Source organism: Mauremys reevesii, linkage group 3, assembly GCF_016161935.1.
Source record: "Mauremys reevesii isolate NIE-2019 linkage group 3, ASM1616193v1, whole genome shotgun sequence".
NCBI lineage: Eukaryota > Metazoa > Chordata > Testudines > Geoemydidae > Mauremys > Mauremys reevesii.
The window spans coordinates 80,206,441-80,229,008 of NC_052625.1; the positions used below are offsets into that span (position 1 = coordinate 80,206,441).

Genomic DNA, 22,568 nt, shown 5'->3' on the forward strand with positions numbered 1-22,568 from the left:
AGGAGGGCTGTTCCCTTCCCTTTATAGTTATGACAGGTGGGAATTTGTATTCCCCACCCCACCACCAGGTAGTTCCCAAGAAACCCACTTAATTTTGTTTATCCTGAAAGTTCCTTCTTGCCTGACACATTGTTTAAAGTAGTTCTTTGAAACTTATAGTGCTTCCCAGGGTTTATGCTGGCCACATCTCCACGCCCTGGAGAAGCTACATCTGAAAAATAATAACTATAATTCATAAACTTTGCCTTTATAATACAATAGACCCCAAAGCTATTTAAACTTAATTCAACAAGATTTTCCAAAAATTGCTGTATTTGTCACAATGGAGAGTCCACACCCTGCCTTAGAAGCCTGTTCTAGAGATTGCTGCAGATTAAGCCCATTACTTCTTGTCCTACCTTCAGTGGACATGGAGAATAATTGGTCACTGTCCTTTTTATATAACCCTTAATATATTTGAAGACTGTTATCAGGTCCCTCTCAGTCTTCTTTTCTCAAGGCTAAACATGCCCATTTTTTTAACCTTTCCTTATAGGTCAGGTTTTCTAAATCCTTTGTCACTTTTGTTGTTCTCTGTTGGACTCTCTCCGATTTCGCCACATCTTTCCTAAAGTGTGGCACCCAGAATTGGACACACTCCACCTGAGGACTCACCGATGGCAAATAGAGTGGGATAGTTACCTCCCAGGTCTTATATATGACACTTTTGTTAATTCCTAGAATATTAGCTTTTTTAGCAACTGCATCATATTTTTGAGTCATATTCAATTTCTGATTCACAACACGCAGCTCCTTTTTGTTAATACTACCACTTAACCCATTATTCCCCATTTTGTAGTTGTGCATTTGGTTTGTCCTTCCAAAGTGTAGTAGTGTCCTACAGAGGAAACAAGGTAGACAAGACCTGAATTTCTAATGTACCAAAACAAACAAACCCCACAACAGAAATTTGGGGGAGGGTAATGAAGGTGTGTTTTAGAGAGACCATACAACCTGGTTTTACCAGGACTGTCCTTGTTTTTCAAATGATGTCTGAACTTGTCTTTATAGCAAAAATAGTTTGTGTTGCTGCTACCTTGAGTCCCTCCCCCACCGCACCCCCACACACACACAGAGTATGGGGTGTTGTACCTTGAGTTGACCGGCCTGTCGGGGATTAGGCTATAGCTCAGTTTAGACAACTCATCAGCTGCTAACACAACCACCCTGAAGTGTGGATGCAGGGTAACTCCACTTGAGTGCCACTAGTCCTCCATTGCATTCCAACAGTTCCGCCTATGTGCCTGCAAAGGAAAGACGAGTTCTTCCACTTCCTTGTTGAGAAATAATTCATTAGAGCAGTTCAGCTTGCTGCAGCAGCAAGAACTATGGGATATGCCTCCACAAGTCTTAGTGCCACACATAAATGAGTGCAGCGCCAGAGTGGACACAGCAGATCAAGTATTATTTTGCAGTATGAATGCTCTCACTTGAGCTAGGCTAACTCAAGAGAAGTAACTCATGTGTGGATAACTTGAATTAGCTTTGCAGTGAAGTCATAGCCTCTGTGTCCTTCAGGCTTTTCTTGGGAGGCCTAAAATGTCCTTTTTTTTCATTTCACCAGTCAAAATAAGTAGTAGGTACAAAATGCTTGTACAGGATGTGTTGCTACAATGTTATGAAGTGTTGCGTACACTCCTGTTTCGTTCTTGTGTACAGTGCATGCAAGCTTCTTACCAACCCTGGTTGAAGGCCAAAGCTTGTCATAATTTGTCAGGTGACAACACTGCAATAGGAGTCTGTTGATGACCCAGTCTAGTCAGCACAAAAATTCTGCTCCGGGCCTTTGCAGAGGGAGCTGGGGGTAAAAATCCACCACTTCAGGAAATAGACGTGTTGTTCTTGAGTAGGGAGCTAGCCATGTACGTTTTACAAAAGTCAAACCCAATGTTCTTTGCCATCCTGTTCCAGCTGTGTGGTGCATTGTATGAAGCGTTCCAGTTTTCTCTACTGAACACCCGTAACAGACAGGGGCAGCTCTAGGAATTGTGCCGCCCCAAGCAGGGCGGCACGCCGTGGGGGGGTGCTCTGGCGGTCGCTGGTCCCGCGGCTCTGGTGGACCTCCTGCAGACGTGCCTGTGGAGGGTCCGCTGGTCCCGCGGCTCTGGTGGACCTCCCGTAGGCACGCCTGCGGATGCTCCACCGAAGCCGCGGGACCAACGGACCCTCCGCAGGCATGCCTGCAGGAGGTCCACCGGAGCTGCCTGCCACCCTCCCGCGGCACGCCGCCCCAAGCACACGCTTGGCGCGTTGGGGTCTGGAGCCGGCCCTGGTTCAGATTCACTGTTATTCCCAATATAGTTATCTCTAACCTTTTCTACCATATTGTCATGCACAGTAAAAAGAACAACATATTTTGCTCTGGCTTTTTAAATGAATATGTTAGAACTTCTTAAGAAGTATTATTTAATAGAATGTGTTTTTTGTTTCTCGGACCAGAACAGCTGACGATGTGAAAGGAAATTGATAGAGACAGATCTCAGAAGACTTACAATGATTAGGCTGCATATAGATTAGATCCAAGAGGTCCCAATTTAATAAGGGAATCTCTGCTAGCAGAAACATGCCTATTCTTCAGCTGTCTATGTGCCGATTCTTCAATTTTCCCTGGTGGTGCTAAAAGAATATCATAGAAGTTAATGGATAATAGTACAAGTTAGCAAGATAACCAAGTTAGCACATAACGGTACAGTTTTACTCCTTCTTTGAGCACAAATGCTTTTAAAAGAAAATCACTTAGGCCCCAGTTCAGCTAGGTACTTAAACATGTATCGAAATTTAAACACTTGAAGTTAATGAAACTAATCATGCTTAAAGTTAAATACATGCCTTAGCATTTTCCTGAATCAGGACCTTAATATGAGTGAACAAAGTAGCACAATAGAAACTAAATTTCATTCATTCCAGTACAGTTACCAGACAATGCACAATTGTAAAGGATTTAGAATTTTAAAATTTTACTGTTGAAATTACCTTGATACCTGTAAATATCATCATATTTTTTTTTCTTTCTCTTGTTTTCAGCTGTGGGAACTACTGCAAAAATTACAGTTTGTTATGACATACATTGCTCCCTGGCAGATTGCGTGGGGATCTTCATTTCACGTGTTCGCTCAGCTCTTCTCAATACCTCATATCCTTTACAGATATTTTGTTTGTTTTTTTGTTTACTCCCAGTTTCACTGTTCATGTATGTACAGGGTTTGAACAAAGAGAGTAACATTTAGTAAAAAACTGAAAATATTTTACACTGATTCTGGGATACCATGTTACTTCTAATAAGGTCTCTTTAGACAGAGGGGACCCAGTTTTTCTCTGTTATTTGGATGCAGCTGTTGACTGCATTAGGAATTGCAACTGGGGAATTGAGCAGAATTTGGACCAGGATGTTTAATGCTATTTCCTTCTTCCCCATTCATATTCAACTAATTCTCTTTTCTTATAATGTTCTCTCTCATCCCAACATAAAATTTAGTGTGTCTTGTGTAGAAAAAGTATTCTCAGTACAATTCCTCCATCTTGGGTGGACTGTCTTCTCTATAATGCTGTTCTTGTGGGGTGCTGAGCATCCTTTTAACAGCTAGCCCTGGCTAATGCCTGAATGCAGGGATTTGCTTCATCTGGTTTTTCCCTGTTGCATCCTTCTAAATTTTTCCCATCTTAATTGTAGTTTGACTTTGATTTTCTTTTATACAGATTTTCCATTGAGTGAGTTGGGAAGTTTCTGCCTTTTAAAATTTTCCACTTTTGGTTCTAAGACATGAAATGTCATAGGATAGCTGGAAACATACTTACAATAGCCCTCAAAAGGAAAGATTCCAAAAAAACATTATTAACAAAAGTTAATAGTAAAAGTAAAGCTGGCTCCAACCAATTTTGAAGCAGTAGGCGTAGCAAGAGCTATTATCAAAATCCACATTCTGTATTAATTTGAGTCCCTATTTTTATCTAGGAACTGCAATTAAGCAGTTTTATTTAAAGTTATTTAGCAGAACATTTCAAAACTGAAGATTATACTTTAACAAGATTTCTCTTCAAATGCAATTATTTTGTAGTGACAGTAACTTTAATGTTAATAAAATCCCCAAGTAGGATTTTTTTAAAAAGTAAGGCAGTTACTGAATAGGATTTAGTTGATTTATGTAGTTATTGTTGAAGTACATTTAGACTGGGTATCAATTATTAAAGTTAACGCTATCCTTGTTAAATGCAAAACAGTATCTTAATGTAATGTTATGGTTAAGAATTCACATGAAAAAGTTACTGTTCCCACAACAACAATAATTCTGTCCTTGTGTATATAAGCATGGAATTTTCTATTAACTTTTATGCATCATCCCCATTAAAAATAATGCAAAAATGCTACATATGCACAAAAGAGCCAAATTACAGTATGGTTGATCTGGGAACCATAACTTGGAATTGACTACATTATGTTCAGGTAAATTTCCAATCGTAATGTTACATTAACATAATATCTTTCATTTAAAAAAACAGAAAAAATCCAGTGAGAAATCACACAGTAAACCAAACATAACATGCATGTATTTTAATGATCTCGCATGTATATGTAAAGAGACATTCAAATGAACACACTGAGGACCAGTGGGATTTGTTGTGTGCTTGATGTAAGTAGGATTTGGTTTTCAAAGGTATACAGGTTTGGGGTGTACAGTAATCATTTTGAAACTTGCCCATGTTCTATGTCCTGACCCTTAAAACGAGAAGACTAATAGAGACACTTATTTTCATCATCATATTAAAAGTGCTTTCTTAACATTTTTATTTGCATTGTTGAACCTTTTCCACATAATTAATATAGTAAATACTTTCCCTCCCATGCTATGAACCATTGTAACAACATTACCTGGGAAGATAATGAGATCATCTCACTGCTTCTATTATGTATATAATTTATACAACAACTATAAGTGAACAAATTGGTTTTAGAAGTCTTAATGAATTTGTTGGGAGTATGAGAGCTGTAGACCAGGGCCAACCCTGCAAACAGTTACTAATGAATGTAGGGTAAAATTTTCAAAAGCATCTAGGTGACTTAAGAGCCTAAAATGGTTTTAGTTTCCTTTGTACATAAAAACTAGAGAATATGACTGTACTCCATAAATTCCAACCTCATTGTTGACGTTTAATATAATTAGAAGTCCATGGGAGCTTTACGTGAATAAAATGGCTGTGGGATCAAGAGCAGAATTATTAATATTTCAGATTACACAGTTTCAGATGTGCCACCACTGCTGCCTTGTGATTCTTGCACTGATATCAGAGAAGGAAGCCAAAAGCACCCATCTGCCCCATCTCCTTTTTCCAATTGCTGCCACCCAGAGACCTGTAACTCCAGCGCTGGTCTCAGAAGGAAGCCTTTAAGACTCAGGTTGTGTGTTTGGTTTGGAAGAGATGGAAACCACCCAAAGCCCAACACTTCATGGGCAGTAGTGCAACACCTCAGCAGTCACTATTCCAGCCTTCAACATATGCACTGAGATGGAAACCTATTTATAATAACCGCTCCATGACCACTCTGTAAGGTTTCACAACTACTGGTTCTGGCAAAACTTGGATCCCGTTCCCCTCTCCCTTAACCAGTTTTAGTCTTCTCTTCCATGCTGCCCTAAAAGAAGCCCATGCAGGTTTTTGTGGGAATTTGTGGAAACCTCTGGTATCTGTTTTGTCCATCTTTGCCCCATGTGGGCGTATTATGATGTTCCGTAGCATGGAGGGTCTTGTGTGTGCCTTCTGCCACGGGATGAATTCTGCTCATATAGCAGTCATAAAGAAGATGGTGCACAGGGAAAATTAACTGAAACATAATATGGGAAAGTAAGCTTTTAAATTCATGGTAATAAAAGTACTATAATACCATAGTACCATAATACTTGAACATAATCAGTGCATTGCTACCAAACATAAGAGAACCTAATAAAAATACGTCAGTTGCTATGAGTTAAAAGTATCTGATCACAGACAAAAATAATTACCCACACTACACATCAAAGTGAGGTAAGGAATATTTAGAAATGAACTTAATTAGAAAATTATTTATCATGTTCCATAAATATTCATGACACTTTACAATAGCTAAAGTATGTGCCACAAAACAAATTCCCTGTCCTGAAATTTGGAAAACGTAGAGCATGTAGGATACAAATATTATCAGAAGATCCCAAAATTTAAAGAAAAAGGGCATGGTCCCATTACCTGCTCCTATGATCTGTCTATGTATGTTACACTCTTAATTAAAAGCGCTCTCCAAAAGTCAATGAGAATTGTCTTCCAAGTGACATAATAATCATTATGTCATTTGGCTGGAAGAGAACCTAATGATTGTTATTGTTTGAGCTGTACATTTAATGTAAACATTCCACAGTGAAATCCCCAAAGTCCTAGATCATCATGTTGACTGTTTTTTATGTTAATTGCTTTGAAGCAGTCTTTAGAAGACTGTCATTATCTGTGCTCCTTGTTTTCCTCCCATCTTTTCAGCTCCTCTGATCACTCAGCTTATTTGACACTTGCAAATAATTCTTTATCTTTCAGAACCAGTGTGGGTTATGATTCCAGCGTAATATGACGATTGAAGTTTGCTGACAAACTTTTGCCCTTCTGTATGTTCTCTCTGATGGTTTTTGAACTTTTAACCTCGTAGGGCAGCTCAGTTTGCAAACTCACTAACGCACTCAGACACCATTCCAGATCACTCTCTCTTAATAAGTTTAAGGATTTTCAATGATCACTCTTGCTAAATATTTTTTCATAAATGCTGCATATTGCTTCAAAAGCTTGGCTAATAGACTTTTAGTGGGAAAACTGCAATGTGAATATTTTTCAGTTTTAAAATAAAATATGCATTACAAATTGAGCTTTAGTTTCTCAAAGATTGCAGAATTTATATGCTGGACATTATTAGAATAGGCTGAATCAAAAGACTATTGCTCTTGAGTGATTGGACCTTAATTCTGGTTTCAGAGAGGCACCATTGGTGGTGTAATCCCAGTACTTTGATACTTGCCCAGCAGCTGTACGATTCTTTATAAAATACCTTTTTTTCCCAAGTAAGGTGTAAAATGGGGTAATTGGGTCTGTCATGCCAACAGGCTGCATGAAGTGTTCTCTCCAGAAATTCAAGGGCCTGATGTAACTAAAATGAGAATTTGTTCCCAAGTCTTTTAAATCATGCTCCTGTTACATCTTTCTTTATATATTTATCCACCTCTTCATTGTGTTTCCTAGACTCGTTTTCAACGCATCTAGAATGTATAATATAATAATCATTTTAAAGTAGTAAACCATGAATGCATGCGTGCACCAGGATCTTTACCTATGTTACTTCCCCTGCACTCTTCTTCCCACTTTGTGGACAGTTCAATGAATATGATATGTAGAAGATTTTTACTAGGCCATCAGTATGTGATAATAAATATCTGATAAAAGCTAGGGTGAGTTCCACTTGCTGGAAAGCTTCATTTCAAACCAGCAGTTTTGATGTTATAGTCATGCTCTTGGGGAAAAAAACACAGGGTGAAATGGTTGATCCATTGATACCAGTTGCAAAACTCCCATTGACTTCAGTGGGCTCAAGATTTCACCCAAAGTGATTAAGGATAGGAGACCTTTGTACCAAATCCTCTGGTCCACTAAGGCTGTTGTATAAATGGCATTAAAGCAGCTGGAGAAGGCTGGTAGAGAACCTCCCCACCTCCACTCCTGGAACAGGGAAACTCTGTCAGAAATCTGACACAGATGGCTCTGCTGCCAGCCATTCCACCCTGCAACTTGTTCACCTAAACATGTGGCCTTCATTATTAGAACTACTTAAGTTTGAACAGCTACAGTCCTCATCTTAATAATTAGTCCCGTTGTGTATGACTTCAGAGCTTCTCCCCCACCTTGGAAAAAATGATAAAAATAAAATAGCTTAGGAGCTGTCTGAAGAACTATTTAAAAGTGTGATGAAATCATTCATGTTACCTTAACTTGAACTTTTCAGACTCTGCCATGCTTTTCTTTCAAACTCTGGCCACTTCGATCTTTTCTACTCCACTGAGTCCATTTCTTGGTAGTGTCATTTTTATCACATCGTATGCCAGACCAGTCAAGTTCTGGGAGAAAAACTACAAGTAAGACAATTAAAGTTTTGTACACCTGTTATTTGGAATGCTTTTTGCTTACTAGTTTCATTTCTGCTGTTTTTGTTTTTTAAAAGCTAATTCTACATGTTGCTCTAGGGCATGAGAATAACCTTTTTGTTAAGGTCTTGGTCCTACTGTATTAATATTTTGTACTTACTCAGTTATTTATTAAAATGTACTTAAATAATTATCAGGATCTTACATATGTCATGTCATATCACATTTACTGTACAGACAGCAACAAAGCTATAGAAATCATAAGTGTCTTTTATTGTTTTAGTAGCTAGTGTTAGCAAATTTTTACCAGTTTGCAGATGTTGGGGCGCTCTCAGCACTAAATGTGAATGGGCAAACCGATGAGTCTGATGCAATGATTTTAACAGGTAATATTTCATAGATATTGATATCCTGTTTGGTTGGTTTTGACTGTAGTTTTCTGTCTTCTAGTTGGACAAGAAAATGAACTTAAGAACATAGAAATTATTTAATAATGACTCTGTACATTTTATTTTAGTGCCTTTTATCCAGTAGGATCTCAAAGCAGTTTACAGACTAAATATGGTTTTTTCATCCACCTTTTATATGCAGCCAGCTTTGGAGTAAAATATTGCAGCTGTTGAACAGCAGACAGAAACTCAGAGTAGTTTAGGACAGGCAGTGAAGAATGTAAGCCAAAATAGGAGCTGGCCAGACCAACAAGGAGTGAAACACACTTTGTGCGTCTGTTGCACACACATAGCCTCACATCAGCATGATATCTGAGCACCTCCCAAGTATTTAAATATAGGAATAACTAATCTCTTTTTGTTCCTTTCCAGCCTGTAGGAGAAGTAGTGTGATTAGTTTGTAGATTTTTCTGTTAGGTTGGTTTTGGTTTACGTGAGTGAATGGATGGGTGTGAATGCATGGGCATGAAGAAATAAATAAACGAAGAATATTATTAAGTCAAATAAACAGGGTTTGTATTTATTTCTAAGAATTATTAGGTTTTTTGTTATCTTTTGTGGAGGGGAAGGGGGATTTCATAATCTGGGTCCAGCTCTTGTGAAAGTTCTGTCTTTTGCTCTCACAAGCACCCTTAGTTTAATTGCTCTAGAATCTAATGGAATGTTGCCTTTGTGTGAGGTCATAGAAGTGAAAGGAGAGAGAACCTCTCCGGTAGCTAGAGTGCAAGTGCATGGAGTGGAGAACTGAGGCGATCTGTTCATGGGGTCCTGTGTTGCTAAACAGAAGGACTGCTGTATTTTATGTCAGCTGGAGTTTTTTGAAGGCATGTGGCTTCTTTCCTAGGCCTGGTCTACACTAGGACTTTAATTCGAATTTAGCAGCGTTAATTTGAATTAACCGTGCACCCGTCCACACCAGGAAGCCATTTAATTCGACCTAGAGGGCTCTTTAGTTCAAATTCGGTACTCCACCCCGACGAGGGGAGTAGCGCTAAATTCGACATGGCTATGTCGAATTAGGCTAGGTGTGGATGCAAATCGAACTTAGTAGCTCCGGGAGCTATCCCACAGTGCACCACTGTGTTGACGCTCTGGACAGCAGTCCGAGCTCAGATGTTCTGATCAGCCATACAGGAAAAGCCCCGGGAAAATTTGAATTCCTTTTCCTGTCTGGCCAGTTTGAATCTCAATTCCTGGTTGGACATCGTGGCGAGCTCAGCAGCACTGGCAGCGATGCAGAGCTCTCCAGCAGAGGAGTCCATGCAATCTCAGAGTAGAAAGAGGGCCCCAGCATGGACTGACCGGGAAGTCTTGTATCTGATCGCTGTGTGGGCGATGAGTCTGTGCTTTGGAGCTGCGCTCCAAAAAACGGAATGCAAAGACCTACGAGAAGGTCTCCAAAGCCATGGCACTCAGAGGATACAGCCGGGATGCAACGCAGTGCCGCGTGAAAATCAAGGACCTGAGACAAGGCTACCAAAAAATCAAAGCGGCAAACGGACGCTCCGGAGCCCAGCCCCAGACATGCCGCTTCTACAAGGTACTGCATGCCATTCTCGGTGGGTCTGCCACCACTGCCCCACCAGTGACCGTGGACTCTGAGGATGGGATAGTCTTCGCCGATGGGGAAGATGAGGAAGGGTTTGTGGAGGACGAGGCAGGCGACAGCGCTTACAATACTGCTTTCCCCGACAGCCAGGATCTCTTCATCACCCTCACAGAGATCCCCTACCAACCCTCCCGGCCGTTAACCGGACTCTGAATCAGGGAAGGATCAGTCGGTAAGTGCTATAAACATGTAAACATTTATTTTTTAAAAAACAGGAATAAAAACTATATGAAAAGAAGGTCAATGCATATAGGGTTTGAACAGAAATCCTCTTGGGACAGTTCCACGAAGCTCTCGGAGAGGTACTCGAAAAGCCTCCGCAGGAGGTTCCTGGGGAGAGGTGCCTTATTGGGTGCTCCGTGGAAGCACACTCTTCCGCGCCAGGCCATCCTGAGGTATAGTGGGAGCATTGCCTCGACCAGCATGGCAGCATAGGGCCCTGGTCTGTGCAGGGATTCATGCAGCATGCGCTCTCTGTTTCTCCTGGTGACCCGCCTCAGGGTGATCTCGCTCGGTGACTGCTACATCTAATTAGGGGAATTACTTTAATGTTACTATTGTGAATGCTTGACTTTTCCTTTGCATAACAATGACCGTCGTTTAACAGCCACGTGGTGGAGGCTGCAGAGGAAAAGCATACAGGGATCTTTCCCGGGGACAGCCGCGAGGGGCTGGAACAGGGTCAGACTTTATGCTTTCCAGATTGCCTGCAGCAGGAGGGCACTGCTATCCATTAACTGTTAAGCAGCCTAAAGTTTACGGCTTACCAGGCCTGGCTGCTACACGGATTCTGCTGTCCTGCCCCGCTTGTCCGATCTCCAGTGCAAGACCCCAGGCAATGAAAGCGAATGCCGAAAATTCGAACTTGTCCTGAGAGCACATGAGATTAGGTGCCCTGTATGGTCTTGTTCACAGAAACTGAGTAGACTGTGTTCAGTGTTCGCAAACGTGTATCTTTGCAAGGAAATAACTTCCTTTTTCCCATCACACAGCTGCGGCTCTTTCCCGAACTGCCCCGGCATCCCCCTCACAGAAGCTGGCGCAGATTAGGCGGCGAAAGAAAAAGACTCGGGACGAGATGTTTGCTGAACTGATGGCCTGCTCCAGAGCCAAGGCGGCCCAGCAGAGCCAGTGGAGGGAGACCCTCTCTCAGCAGCAGCGCTCACACAGCAAACGGGAGGACAGGTGGCGGCAGGAAGACCAGCAGGCGACTCAAACGCTGCTTGGACTAATGAGGGAGCAAACGGACACGCTCCGGCGCCTTGTGGATGTTCTGCAGGACCGCAGGCAGGAGCAGAGAGCCCCCCTGAACTGTATCTGCAACCGCCCTCCCCCGCCACAAAGTCCTGTCCCCCCCTCACCCAAAATCACAAGAAGGCGGGGTGGTAGGGGCCGTGAAAACTGTCACTCCACCCCAGCAGAGCGCTCATGTACCAAACAGCTCTCATTCCCTAAAGTATGAGAATTGCTTCCCTTCCTGGCTCACCCGATCCCAAATCCCAGTTTCATCCCCCAACTGTGTAGTTGAGTATTAAAAATAGTTTGCTGTTCATTACTGTTTCCGTCATGTTTCTTTGCAGAAGACTTTGTGTGAAGGGGAGATAGGGGTTTGTTAATTGCATAGGACAGCCACCATTACCAGGGTACAGACATGGGGGCAGGATCAACAGCATGTCACACACAGAGTGCAGTCACTAGGCACCCGGGTCACTGTGGGAGGTGTCTGCTGCCCCAGGTCAGTCTGGGAGGTGTATGCTGCCCCAGGGTCCAAGTGCCTGGCATCCACAAATGGCAAGGCAGGCTGCCCGTACCATGCCCTTCCACCGTAGCCATGAACCTCTCCGATGCCCTGAGCCCCAGCCAGAGCCATCATCCCCCTACACCTACTCACCCTTCCCACACACCCCTCACCCCTTCCTGCAAACCCACCCCTTCCTGCACACCCTCCTGTAACCGTCCTCCCCCCAGAGACCGCTGTAGGAGCAGGAGCCTGTCAGTCCTCGAGTGTAGAAGCGGTCTGTACATCACTGCACACCGTACCCACCACAGTCTGCGTCCCTGTTTGAACCCTTTAACGCGAATTCGTTAGTAAAGAAAACTTTGTGAATTAAAAATGTTCCAATAAATTTATTTTTAAACGTCTGTTGGAAGGGGGGAAACCTGGGGAACGGGGTATGTAACCGCTGAAAAAAGTGAATAGTAAGTGAAACAGGGGCAGGTTCAGCTTCTCTGTAAAGAGACTGGACAGTCATAGGTTACCCTGCTCTCTGAGGAACCTAGCTTTCAAAGCCTCCCGGATGCACAGTGCTTCCCGCTGGGCTCTTCTAATCGCACGGGTGTCTGGCTGAGCGTAATCAGCAGCCAGGCGATTTGCCTCAACCTCCCATCCCGCCATAAAGGTCTCCCCCTTGCTCTCACAGCACACAGCAAGCTGCAATAACAATGGGGATATTGGTTTCGCTGAGATCCGAGCGAGTCAGTAAGCTCCTCCATCTCCCCTTGAGACGTCCGAAAGCACACTCCACCACCATTCTGCACTTGCTCAGCCGGTAGTTGAAGAGCTCCTTGTCACTGTCCAGGGCGCCTGTATAGGGCTTCATGAGCCAGGGCATTAGCGGGTAGGCTGGGTCCCCGAGGATCACTGTAGGCATCTCCACATCCCCAACACTTATTTGTGGTCCAGGAAGAAACTACCTTCCTGCAGGCGTCTAAACAGACCAGAGTTCCTGAAAACACGCGCTTCATGAACCTTGCCCGGCCACCCGACGTAGATGTTGGTAAAACGTCCCCTATGGTGCACCACTGCTTGCAGCACCATTGAAAAGTAGCCCTTTCGGTTAATATACTGGCTGGCCTGGTGGGCCGGTCCCAGGATAGGGATGTGAGTGCCATCTATAGCCCCACCGCAGTTTGGGAATCCCATCGCGGTGAAGCCATCTATGACGACCTGGACGTTTCCCAGGGTCACTACCTTTGAGAGCAGTAGGTCAACGATTGCGTGGGCTACTTGCATCACAGCAACCCCCACGGTAGATTTGCCCACGCCAAAGTGGTTCACTACTGACCGGTAGCTGTCTGGCGTGGCAAGTTTCCAGAGGGCTATGGCCACTCGCTTCTGCACACTCAGGGCTGCTCGCATCCGGGTGTCCTGGCGCTTCAGGGCAGGGGCCAGCAAGTCACAGAGTTCAAGGAAAGTGCCCTTACGCATCCTGAAGTTTCGCAGCCACTGTGATTCATCCCAGACCTGCAGCACTATGCGGTCCCACCAGTCCGTGCTTGTTTCCCGGGCCCAGAATCGCCGTCCCACAGCATGAACGTGACCCATTGCCACCATGATCTCCGCAGCGCGGGATCCCATGCTTTGTGAGAGGTCTGTGCCACTCTGACACTTCATGTCCTCACCGCGCTGCGGAGCCTCCTCGCCCGATTTCTCAGCAGCTGACTGTGGAAGAGGTGGACGATAAGGTGCAAGGAGTTGACAACGGCCATAAGTGCAGCGATGATCGCAGCGGGCTCCATGCTCGCAGTGCTGTGGCGTCCGCGCTGTCACTGACCAGAAAAGTGCGGTAACAGATTTCCTGCCGGCGCTTTCAGGGAGAGAGGGCGGGAGTGACGGTTGAATGACAACAGTTACCCAAAACCACCCTCGACACATTTTTCCCCCAGCAGGCATTGGGGGCTCTACCCAGCATTCCAATGGGAAGCGGGGACTGCGGGAACAGTGGGATAGCTGCCCAGAATGCACCACTTCCAATGTCGACGCTTGCCCCCTTAGTGTGGACTCACAAAGTCGAATTAATGTCCTTAGTGTGGATATTCAAATTCATAAGGTCGAATCCACAAATTCGACCTAAGTTAAATCGAACTACTCTTGTAGTGTAGACATACCCCTAGATATGAGTTACAGAATCAAACATGGCAGTCATGAATGCATGGGGCACATCGTGCCAGTCCTAACGGTCAGAGATCTGGATATCTTCAGGTTATTTCTAGGTGGAAGTGGGCGGTTTTGGTTTGGTTTAGTTTGATTTTTTTCATCAAAAGGACTTAAGGCCAAAATGTTTAAACTTGGATGCCTGATGTTAGGCACCTAAATCCATGTTTGAAAGAGACTGAGCACCTACCAGCTCCACTTAAAATCAATGGGAGCTGCAGCTGCTCATCATCTCTGAAAATCAAACCACTTATTTAGGCACCTAACATTTGGCTCCCCAATTTGAAAATCTTGGGGTAGACCTTTTAATATTTAATTCCAGTGCCCTTTCTCTCCTATTCAAAATAAATATATTCTAGTTTTGAAGATGCACACAAACTTTAGGTTCTTTATGAAAACTGGGGAGTGGAGGAGGGAAGATTGGCTTTGAGCAACATTAACATCGGTCATTAAATTTTCAGTCTAACCCCTTGATAATTTGACTGAGTGCTTGCCTAGTGCTTTCTTTCTCATGTATTTAAAACACTTGTTTCTGTTTGTCATTAATTTCTGTTTTCATCTTAGTTATTACTTTTGCCTCTCTAGTTCATTTTCCCCCTTACTCCTTGTGTTTGTGTTTTGCATAGTGTTCAGTGACATTTTATATTCCCAAGCAAATGGGTCTGTCTTCCTAAGTAATTTTCAGGCCTATGCTACCACTCTTGCTTGCATTGAGTAGTACCTTACTCCATAAGTATTCCAACTGAAATCATTGGGAGTAGTCATGGACTAAAACAATACTCTTTATGAACAAGCAAGGCAGAATTAGACCCTTAATGGTCTTCACTCATCCAGAAGTCATTTTTACTCATTACACAAATGGCACACATATGGCAGTACATATTTTCTTTTAAGCATCCTGCATTTTTTAGTGCCCTTCTGTAGTTATTTCTTTGCTTACTAATTCACCCCACATGTAGCATATACTAATGCTATGTACTCGAAGGGTCAGATCCTTAGCTAGTGTGTATTCTCATAGTTCCACTGAAGTCAATGGAACTGTGAGAGTTTATGCCTGCTGGGATCTGTCTCTACCTTTCTCAAAGTTTGTCATTCAGAATTTTTTAAAGGTTTTGTCTTTCTTCTTAAAGTTCATATTTTGAAGACCATATTCTTTTGCCAAATTTGCTCTTTGTTATGCACAAGAAAATGTGGTATGGTTCCTTGCTTCCTTTTCACCTCTTTTTAATATGGACGTGAAAAAGCAGTCTTGCAGAAGATTCTGATAGCCATCCAAGTGAAATAAACATTTGCCCGAACATGTGGTAGCCTGCAAAACTTATATATAATCACCTTACATGCATCTATATTCATTTTGTCATTAGCACTTCTGGCTCTGATTCCACTTTTCTTCACTTTCATGTCAATCTTTTATTGTTTTCATGAATAGTAGAGCTTTCTAAGCAGAGTGAGAGTTTGAATTTAGAAGTTCCTGAGGGCCTTAAAGAAACACTGTCAGATAAAAATTGGGCACAATATTATATTAAAAGTAGAATAATATACAATATTGTGATGAGGATAATCAGAAAGTATCAAACCAACACTGCTTTAGGGTCTGATCCTGCAAAACTTTTTTTTTTTTTTACTTACATGAGCAGTCCTTCCTCACAAACTGTCCTATTGAAGTCAGTGAGACTAATCTACATTCTTAAGCTCCTTGGTAGGAAAATATCTATTGTAGTTGATACTAGGGATTGCTCCATGAAAGGGTCTGCCTAATGCAGAGAAAGTTACAAAATCAAAAGGATTGCATTTTGATGCATTAAGGGATAGAAAATCTTATGAAGATGATAGCACAAAAGACCCAGGAAGTTGAATTGGACTGGAACATTGTTCTAGCACCTCCCAAATCCTTCTTAGGGTGTGCAGAAGAATGCAGACTATCATAGAATCATTGAATCATAGAAGATTAGCATTGGAAGAGACCTCAGGAGGTCATCTAGTCCAATCCCCTGCTTAAAGCAGGACCAACATCAACTAAATCATCCCAGCCAAGGCTTTGACAAGCCGGGCCTTAAAAACCAATAAGGACAGAGATTCCACCACCTCTCTAGGTAACCCATTCCAGTGTTTCACCACCCTCCTAGTGAAATAGTGTTTCCTAATATCCAACCTAGACCTCCCCCCACTGCAACTAGAGACCGTTGCTCCTTGTTCTGTCATCTGCCACCACTGAAAACAGACTAGCGCCATCCTCTTTGGAACCCCCCTCCCTCTTCAGGTAATTGAAGGCTTCTATCAAATCCCCCTTCACTCTTCTCTTCTGCTGACTAAATAAGCGCAATTCCCTCAGCCTCTCCTCATAAGTCATGTGCCCCAGCCCCCTAATCATTTTCGTTGCCCTCTGCTGGACTCTCTCCAATTTGTCCATATCCTTTCTGTAGTGGAGGGGACCAAAACTGGATGCAATACTCCAGATGTGGCCTCACCAATGCCGAATAGAGGGGAATAATCACTTACCTCGATCTGCTGGCAATGCTCCTATAAATACAGCCCAATATGCCATTGGTCTTCTTGGCAACAAGGGCACACTGCTGACTCATATCCAGCTTCTCATCCACTGTAATCCCCAGGTCCTTTTCTGCAGAACTGCTGCTTAGCCAGTCAATCCCCAGTCTGTAGCAGTGTATGGGATTCTTCCTTCCTAAGTGCAAAACTCTGCACTTGTCCTTGTTGAATCTCAGAATTTTTTTGGCCCAGTCCTCCAATTTGTCTAAGCCAAGTTTACATACATTGATAGCTAATATTTGTTAACAGATAAATGGGTAGATACAGAAGCAGATGTTGCAGGAATTGGCATTTCATAACTAGATATGGAGTTAGTTGAGGAAGAACTATTTTGTCCAGTAGTTTTTGTAAGGGAGAGCCAGAGGTGCATATGTGTAAAGCTTTGAGTACTGTTATTATGTTGATGATGCATTAGGATGGGTGGAAGGGGGATGATGACAGAGAACTGATGACCAGAAGGGAGAGAGTCTCGAGGCCACCAGTCTGGGTAGCAAGCAACTTCTCCAACTCTGCAGTGGAGTGCAGTTTGGCTATCTCTTTACCCTGCTCCTTTGGATATATGCGGTAGCTTCTTTATAACATGTCCTGCATTTCCACTGTGTCTTCTAATCTTTCCATTTCTGCTCAGACAGGAAAAATTTAATCCCTCAAGTCTGTACTTTGGCAACAGACCCTCCTACCTCTTTGGGCAGCAGAGTAGGGAGCTGGCAGTGCGAGACACGGAATTAGGCCAATTATTTGTTTTTTAAATTGGGATGGAGGAATGTAACCGGGTAAAGAAGCTGTAAGAAAAACTTTCTTCAGGGCAGGGACTAGGCGTTGCTTTTGCATGCCCTCGTGGGTCTGCACAGCACTTAGCACATTGTGTGTAGTACAGGAACAGAATATGATAGTTGCTTATAATAAAAATGTGTGCTCACTATAGGGTGGCCAGATGTCCCGATTTTATAGGGAGAGTCCCAATTTTGGGGGCTTTTGTTTATATAGGAACCTATTACCCCCCACCCCCATCCCGATTTTTCACACTTGCTGTCTGGTCACCCTAGCTGACTATATACAATATCTAATAATCACTCCAGTCCATCATAGAGATCAATTAGTTAAAAAAAAAAAACCTTCAAAGTAAACAAGAGAAAAATAGGAGAATGATGGGAAAGGGCAAATTACCATGCTACTATTTTGTTTACAACTTTGCAAATGTGTAGACAGCACTGCATTTGGCGGGGGATACACAAAAGCACAAAGTTGTCTCACTACTTGATCGTTAGTGGCCCCATGGGAGTCAAACTCTGAGAAATTTTTGCTTTCTCTTTAAAAAAAAAAAAAAAAAAAAAACAGGCTTGATACAAAACCCAGCTCTGTCCTGTCCCTAGCATGTGTTCCACTCCCAGTTTAAAGAGTCCTGTTTTACTCTTTATTTTCACAGCTGTTCAGATGATTAGACCATAAATGTCAGAGGGAGTGAAAAGGAAATAGCAGTAAATCTCATTTAATATATAGCACTTTAAAGCTTCAACTATCTCTTCCAAAACTACCCTTTCATTCCATTTTTTTTCTTGTTTTAAAACATATTTTGTCATGCTGCGGCTCTAAAGTCCCCCTTCTCTCTTCCACGTCTCTTATTTTATATCTTGGATATAGGAATGGACAGAATAGTGCAGTAAGTTTACTTTTCTTCCCCACTGAGTCTAATTGCTTGACCACTTAGAGCAGCCTGGTAAAGATGTTTGCTGCTACAGCTCTGATGCATTCCAGCAAGCAAACTGCCACCAGGAATTTTGGTATTTCACTTACAAGCCTCTCTCTCTCCTTCCTTCCTGTTTCTATTCTTTCTCAGTCATCTGTCTCAGTTTCTATTTTGGGTATGGCACAGCTTGCATTTGCTTTGGGGGTCTCCAGTGAATTGGTGTGTGGTGTAACTAAATTAGTTAAGTGTCTCTAAAGAGGTTATGATTGAATTGCCGGTTATCTTAGAACTCTATTTCCAGCCTCCTTGCTATACTGAGAATCTTGTAACAAGTCATCTTTTTCTCCAGCTTTTCAAGTGTATCACAGTGTTTATTGTTCCAGTCACCGTGGTCTGGAAAATAGCCACCTTGAAATGTTAAGTATCAGAGAGGTAGCCGTGTTAGTCTGGATCTGTAAAAGCAACAGAGTCCTGTGGCACCTCATAGACTAACAGACGTTTTGGAGCATGAGCTTTCGTGGGTGAATACCCACTTCGTCGGATGCTTGTAGTGGAAATTTCCAGGGGCAGGTGTATATATATGCAAGCAAGAAGCAGGCTAGAGATAACGAGGTTAGTTCAATCAGGGAGGATGAGGCCCTCTTCTAGCAGTTGAGGTGTGAAAACCAAGGGAGGAGAAACTGGTTTTGTAGTTGGCTAGCCATTCACAGTCTTTGTTTAATCCTGAGCTGATGGTATCAAATTTGCAGATGAACTGAAGCTCAGCAGTTTCTCTTTGAAGTCTGGTCCTGAAATTTTTTTGCTGTAGGATGGCTACCTTAAGATCTGCTATTGTGTGGCCAGGGAGGTTGAAGTGTTCTCCTACAGGTTTTTGTATATTGCCATTCCTAATATCTGCTTTGTGTCCATTTATCCTTTTCCGTTGAGACTGTCCAGTTTGGCTGATGTACATAGCAGAGGGGCATTGCTGGCATATGATGGCATATATTGGTGGACGTGCAGGTGAATGAACCGGTGATGGTGTGGCTGATCTGGTTAGGTCCTGTGATGGTGTCACTGGTGTAGATATGTGGGCAGAGTTGGCATCGAGGTTTGTTGCATGGATTGGTTCCTGAGTTAGAATTACTATGGTGCGGTGTGCAGTTACTGGTGAAAATATGCTTCAGGTTGGCAGGTTGTCTGTGGGCGAGGACTGGTCTGCCACCCAAGGCCTCTGGAAGTGTGGGACATTGTCCAGGATGGGTTGTAGATCCCTGATGATGCGTTGGAGGGATTTTAGCTGGGGACTGTATGTGATGGCCAGTGGAGTCCTGTTGGTTTCTTTCTTGGGTTTGTCTTGCAGTAGAAGGCTTCTGGGTACACGTCTGGCTCTGTTGATCTGTTTCCTTATTTCCTCGTGCGGGTATTATAGTTTTGAGAATGCTTGGTGGAGATTTTGTAGATGTTGGTCTCTGTCTGAGGGGTTGGAGCAGATGCGTTTGTACCTCAGTGCTTGGCTGTAGACAATGGATCGTGTGGTGTGCCCGGGATGGAAGCTGGAGGCATGAAGGTAGGCATAGCGGTCAGTAGGTTTTCAGTATAGGGTGGTGTTAATGTGACCATCACTTATTTGCACCGTGGTGTCTAGGAAGTGGACCTCCCGTGTAGATTGGTCCTGGCTGAGGCTGGGCTGGAAGCTGTTGAAATTGTGGTGGAATTTTTCCAGAGTCTCCTTCCCATGGGTCCAGATGATGAAGATGTCATCAATGTAGCGTAGGTAGAGAAGGGGCGTGAGTGGATGAGAGCTGAGGAAGCGTTGTTCCAGGTCAGCCATAAAAATGTTGGCATATTGTGGGGCCATGCTGGTGCCCATAGCGGTGCCACTGATCTGGAGATATATATTGTCATCAAATTTGAAATAGTTGTGTGTGAGGATAAAGGCACAGAGCTCAGCAACCAGTTGTGCTGTGGCATCATCAGAGATACTGTTCCTGACAGCTTGTATTCCATCAGTGTGTGGGATGTTTGTGTAGAGAGCCTCTACATCCATGGTGGCTAGGATGGTGTTTTCTGGAAGGTCACCAATGCATTGTAGTTTCCTCAGGAAATCAGTGGTGTCACGGAGATAGCTGGGAGTGCTGGTGGCATAGGGTCTCAGTAGAGAGTCCACATATCCAGACAGTCCTTCAGTGAGCGTGCCAATGCCTGAGATGATGGGGCGTCCAGGATTTCCGGGTTTGTGGATCTTGGGTAGTAGATAGAATAACCCTGGTCAGGGCTCTAAGGGTATGTTGATTTGTTCCGGTGTTAGTGTAGGGAGTGTCCTGAGTAGATGGTGCAGTTTCTTAGTGTATTCCTCAGTGGGATCTGAGGGAAGTGGCCTGTAGAATTTGGTATTGGAGAGTTGTCTGGCGGCCTCCTTTTGGTAGTCAGACCTGTTCATGATGACAACAGCACCTCCTTTATCAGCCTCTTTGATTATAATGTCAGGGTGGTTTCTGAGGCTGTGGATGGCATTGCGTTCTGCACGACTTAGGTTATGAGGTAAGCGATGTTGTTTTTCCACAATTTCTGCCTATGCACATTGGCGGAAGCATTCTATGTATAGGTCCAGACTGTCATTTCAACCCTCAGGAGGAGTCCATGTGGAGTTCTTCTTGTGCTATTGGTGGGAGGGTAACTGTGTATCAGTGGGCTGTTCAGTGATAGCCTGAAAGTATTCTTTGAGTTGGAGACAGCAAAAGTAGGCTTCCAGATCGCCGCAAAACTGTATCATGTTTGTGGGGGTGGCAGGGCAGAAAGAGAGTCCCCGAGATAGGACAGACTTTTTTGCTGGGCTGAGTGTGTAGTTGGATAGATTGACAATATTGCTGGCTGGGTTAGGGGTACTCCGGTTGTGGCCCCATGTGGCAGGTAGGAGTTTAGACAGCTTACAGTCCTTTTTCCTTTGTAGAGAGGTGAAGTGAGTAATGTAGATCTCCTGTCTTATTTTAGTGAAGTCCGTTTGTATGGAAGATTGGTTATTTATGAGAGTCTCCAGGTTGGAGAGTTCTTTTTTGATGTTTTCCTGTTTGCTGTATATAATGTTAATGTTCCTGGGAAAGGAGGGATAAGAAGCCCTGCACTACATATGTACTGAAGTCAACCTTTCCTTTTTCTAGTGGAGTACAGAGAAACTTCAGAGAAGAAGCATTTGCCAGTGTGGCCATAATTAGAGCTTACCTATATCATGCATGCGGGGCAGGGGGAGCTAAAAAGTAAGTGTGCCCATTCAGCTCCTTCCCCATGTCTAAAATAATCATCCCTCCTCCTCCAAAAGCACATATCATGATACCTCATGGTTCCTCCTGCTTGTCAATAAGCCCGCCTACCTCTCCTCTCCCATTGTCATGGCCTCTGGACTGGGACAAACTCCCCTCCCCCCTCACCTCTATCCATAATTCTTGTTTGCAAGTTACACATGGCAAACTATTTATATTTTTCCTTTCACATATGTTTAAAATGCAAGATGATGTCAAAAAGTCTTCTATTGCTTTGTTCTTTAGTCTTCTGTATCTGACATTCCTCCTCTTATTCTTAGACCCTGACAATAGTGAGGTTTACTCAGGAACAGGGGCGGCTCTAGACATTTTGCCGCCCAAAGCACGGCAGGCAGGCTGCTTTCGGCGGCTTGCCTGTGGAGAGTCTGCTGGTCCCACACGTGCAGGAGGTCCGCCGAAGCCACGAGACCAGCGGATCCTCCGCAGGCACGCCTACGGCAGGTCCACCGAAGCCGCGAGACCAGCGGACCCTCCGCAGGCATGCCTCCGAAGGCAGCCTACCTGCCGCCCTCGCGGCGACCGGCAGAGCGCCCCCAGTGGCTTGCCGCCCCAAGCACACAGCTGGCGTGCTGGTGCCTGGAGCCACCCCTGCTCGGGAATATCATAGCAGATACTGTCTAGTTCAGTAGTCTCTGGCTGACCTTGGTCTAGATACTTTAGAGAAAAGGCAAGAAACTCTGTTTGGAATAATCTGCCCATAACCTTCATGAATTAGAGGTTGCTTTATGCCCTCAAGCATATCCGTACTAAAGTTGTGTTATGTTCTGTCTAATATAACTGTGGGTGTTCCCATAACTCAGAGAAATTTTTTTCTTCCTACTAGGCTCTTGGCCTCAAAGATCAATTGTGGCAGTGAGTTC

The 22,568-nt window shown here is 43.6% G+C and overlaps 1 protein-coding gene across 5 annotated transcripts in view; it reads left to right on the forward strand.

The window, feature by feature from the left end:
• The window catches only part of PCNX2 (pecanex 2), a 240,648-nt gene that overhangs the window by 151,272 nt on the left and 66,808 nt on the right, over window positions 1–22,568 (forward strand). For all 5 annotated transcript variants that reach the window (XR_005595903.1, XM_039529322.1, XM_039529325.1 and 2 more), the window contains exons 22-23: window positions 3,064–3,172; window positions 8,045–8,174. Coding sequence is in view for 4 of the 5 variants with exons in the window: in XM_039529322.1 (XP_039385256.1) it covers window positions 3,064–3,172; window positions 8,045–8,174 (239 nt within the window). In the remaining variant the exon portion in view is untranslated. The remainder of the gene's footprint in view (window positions 1–3,063; window positions 3,173–8,044; window positions 8,175–22,568) is intronic.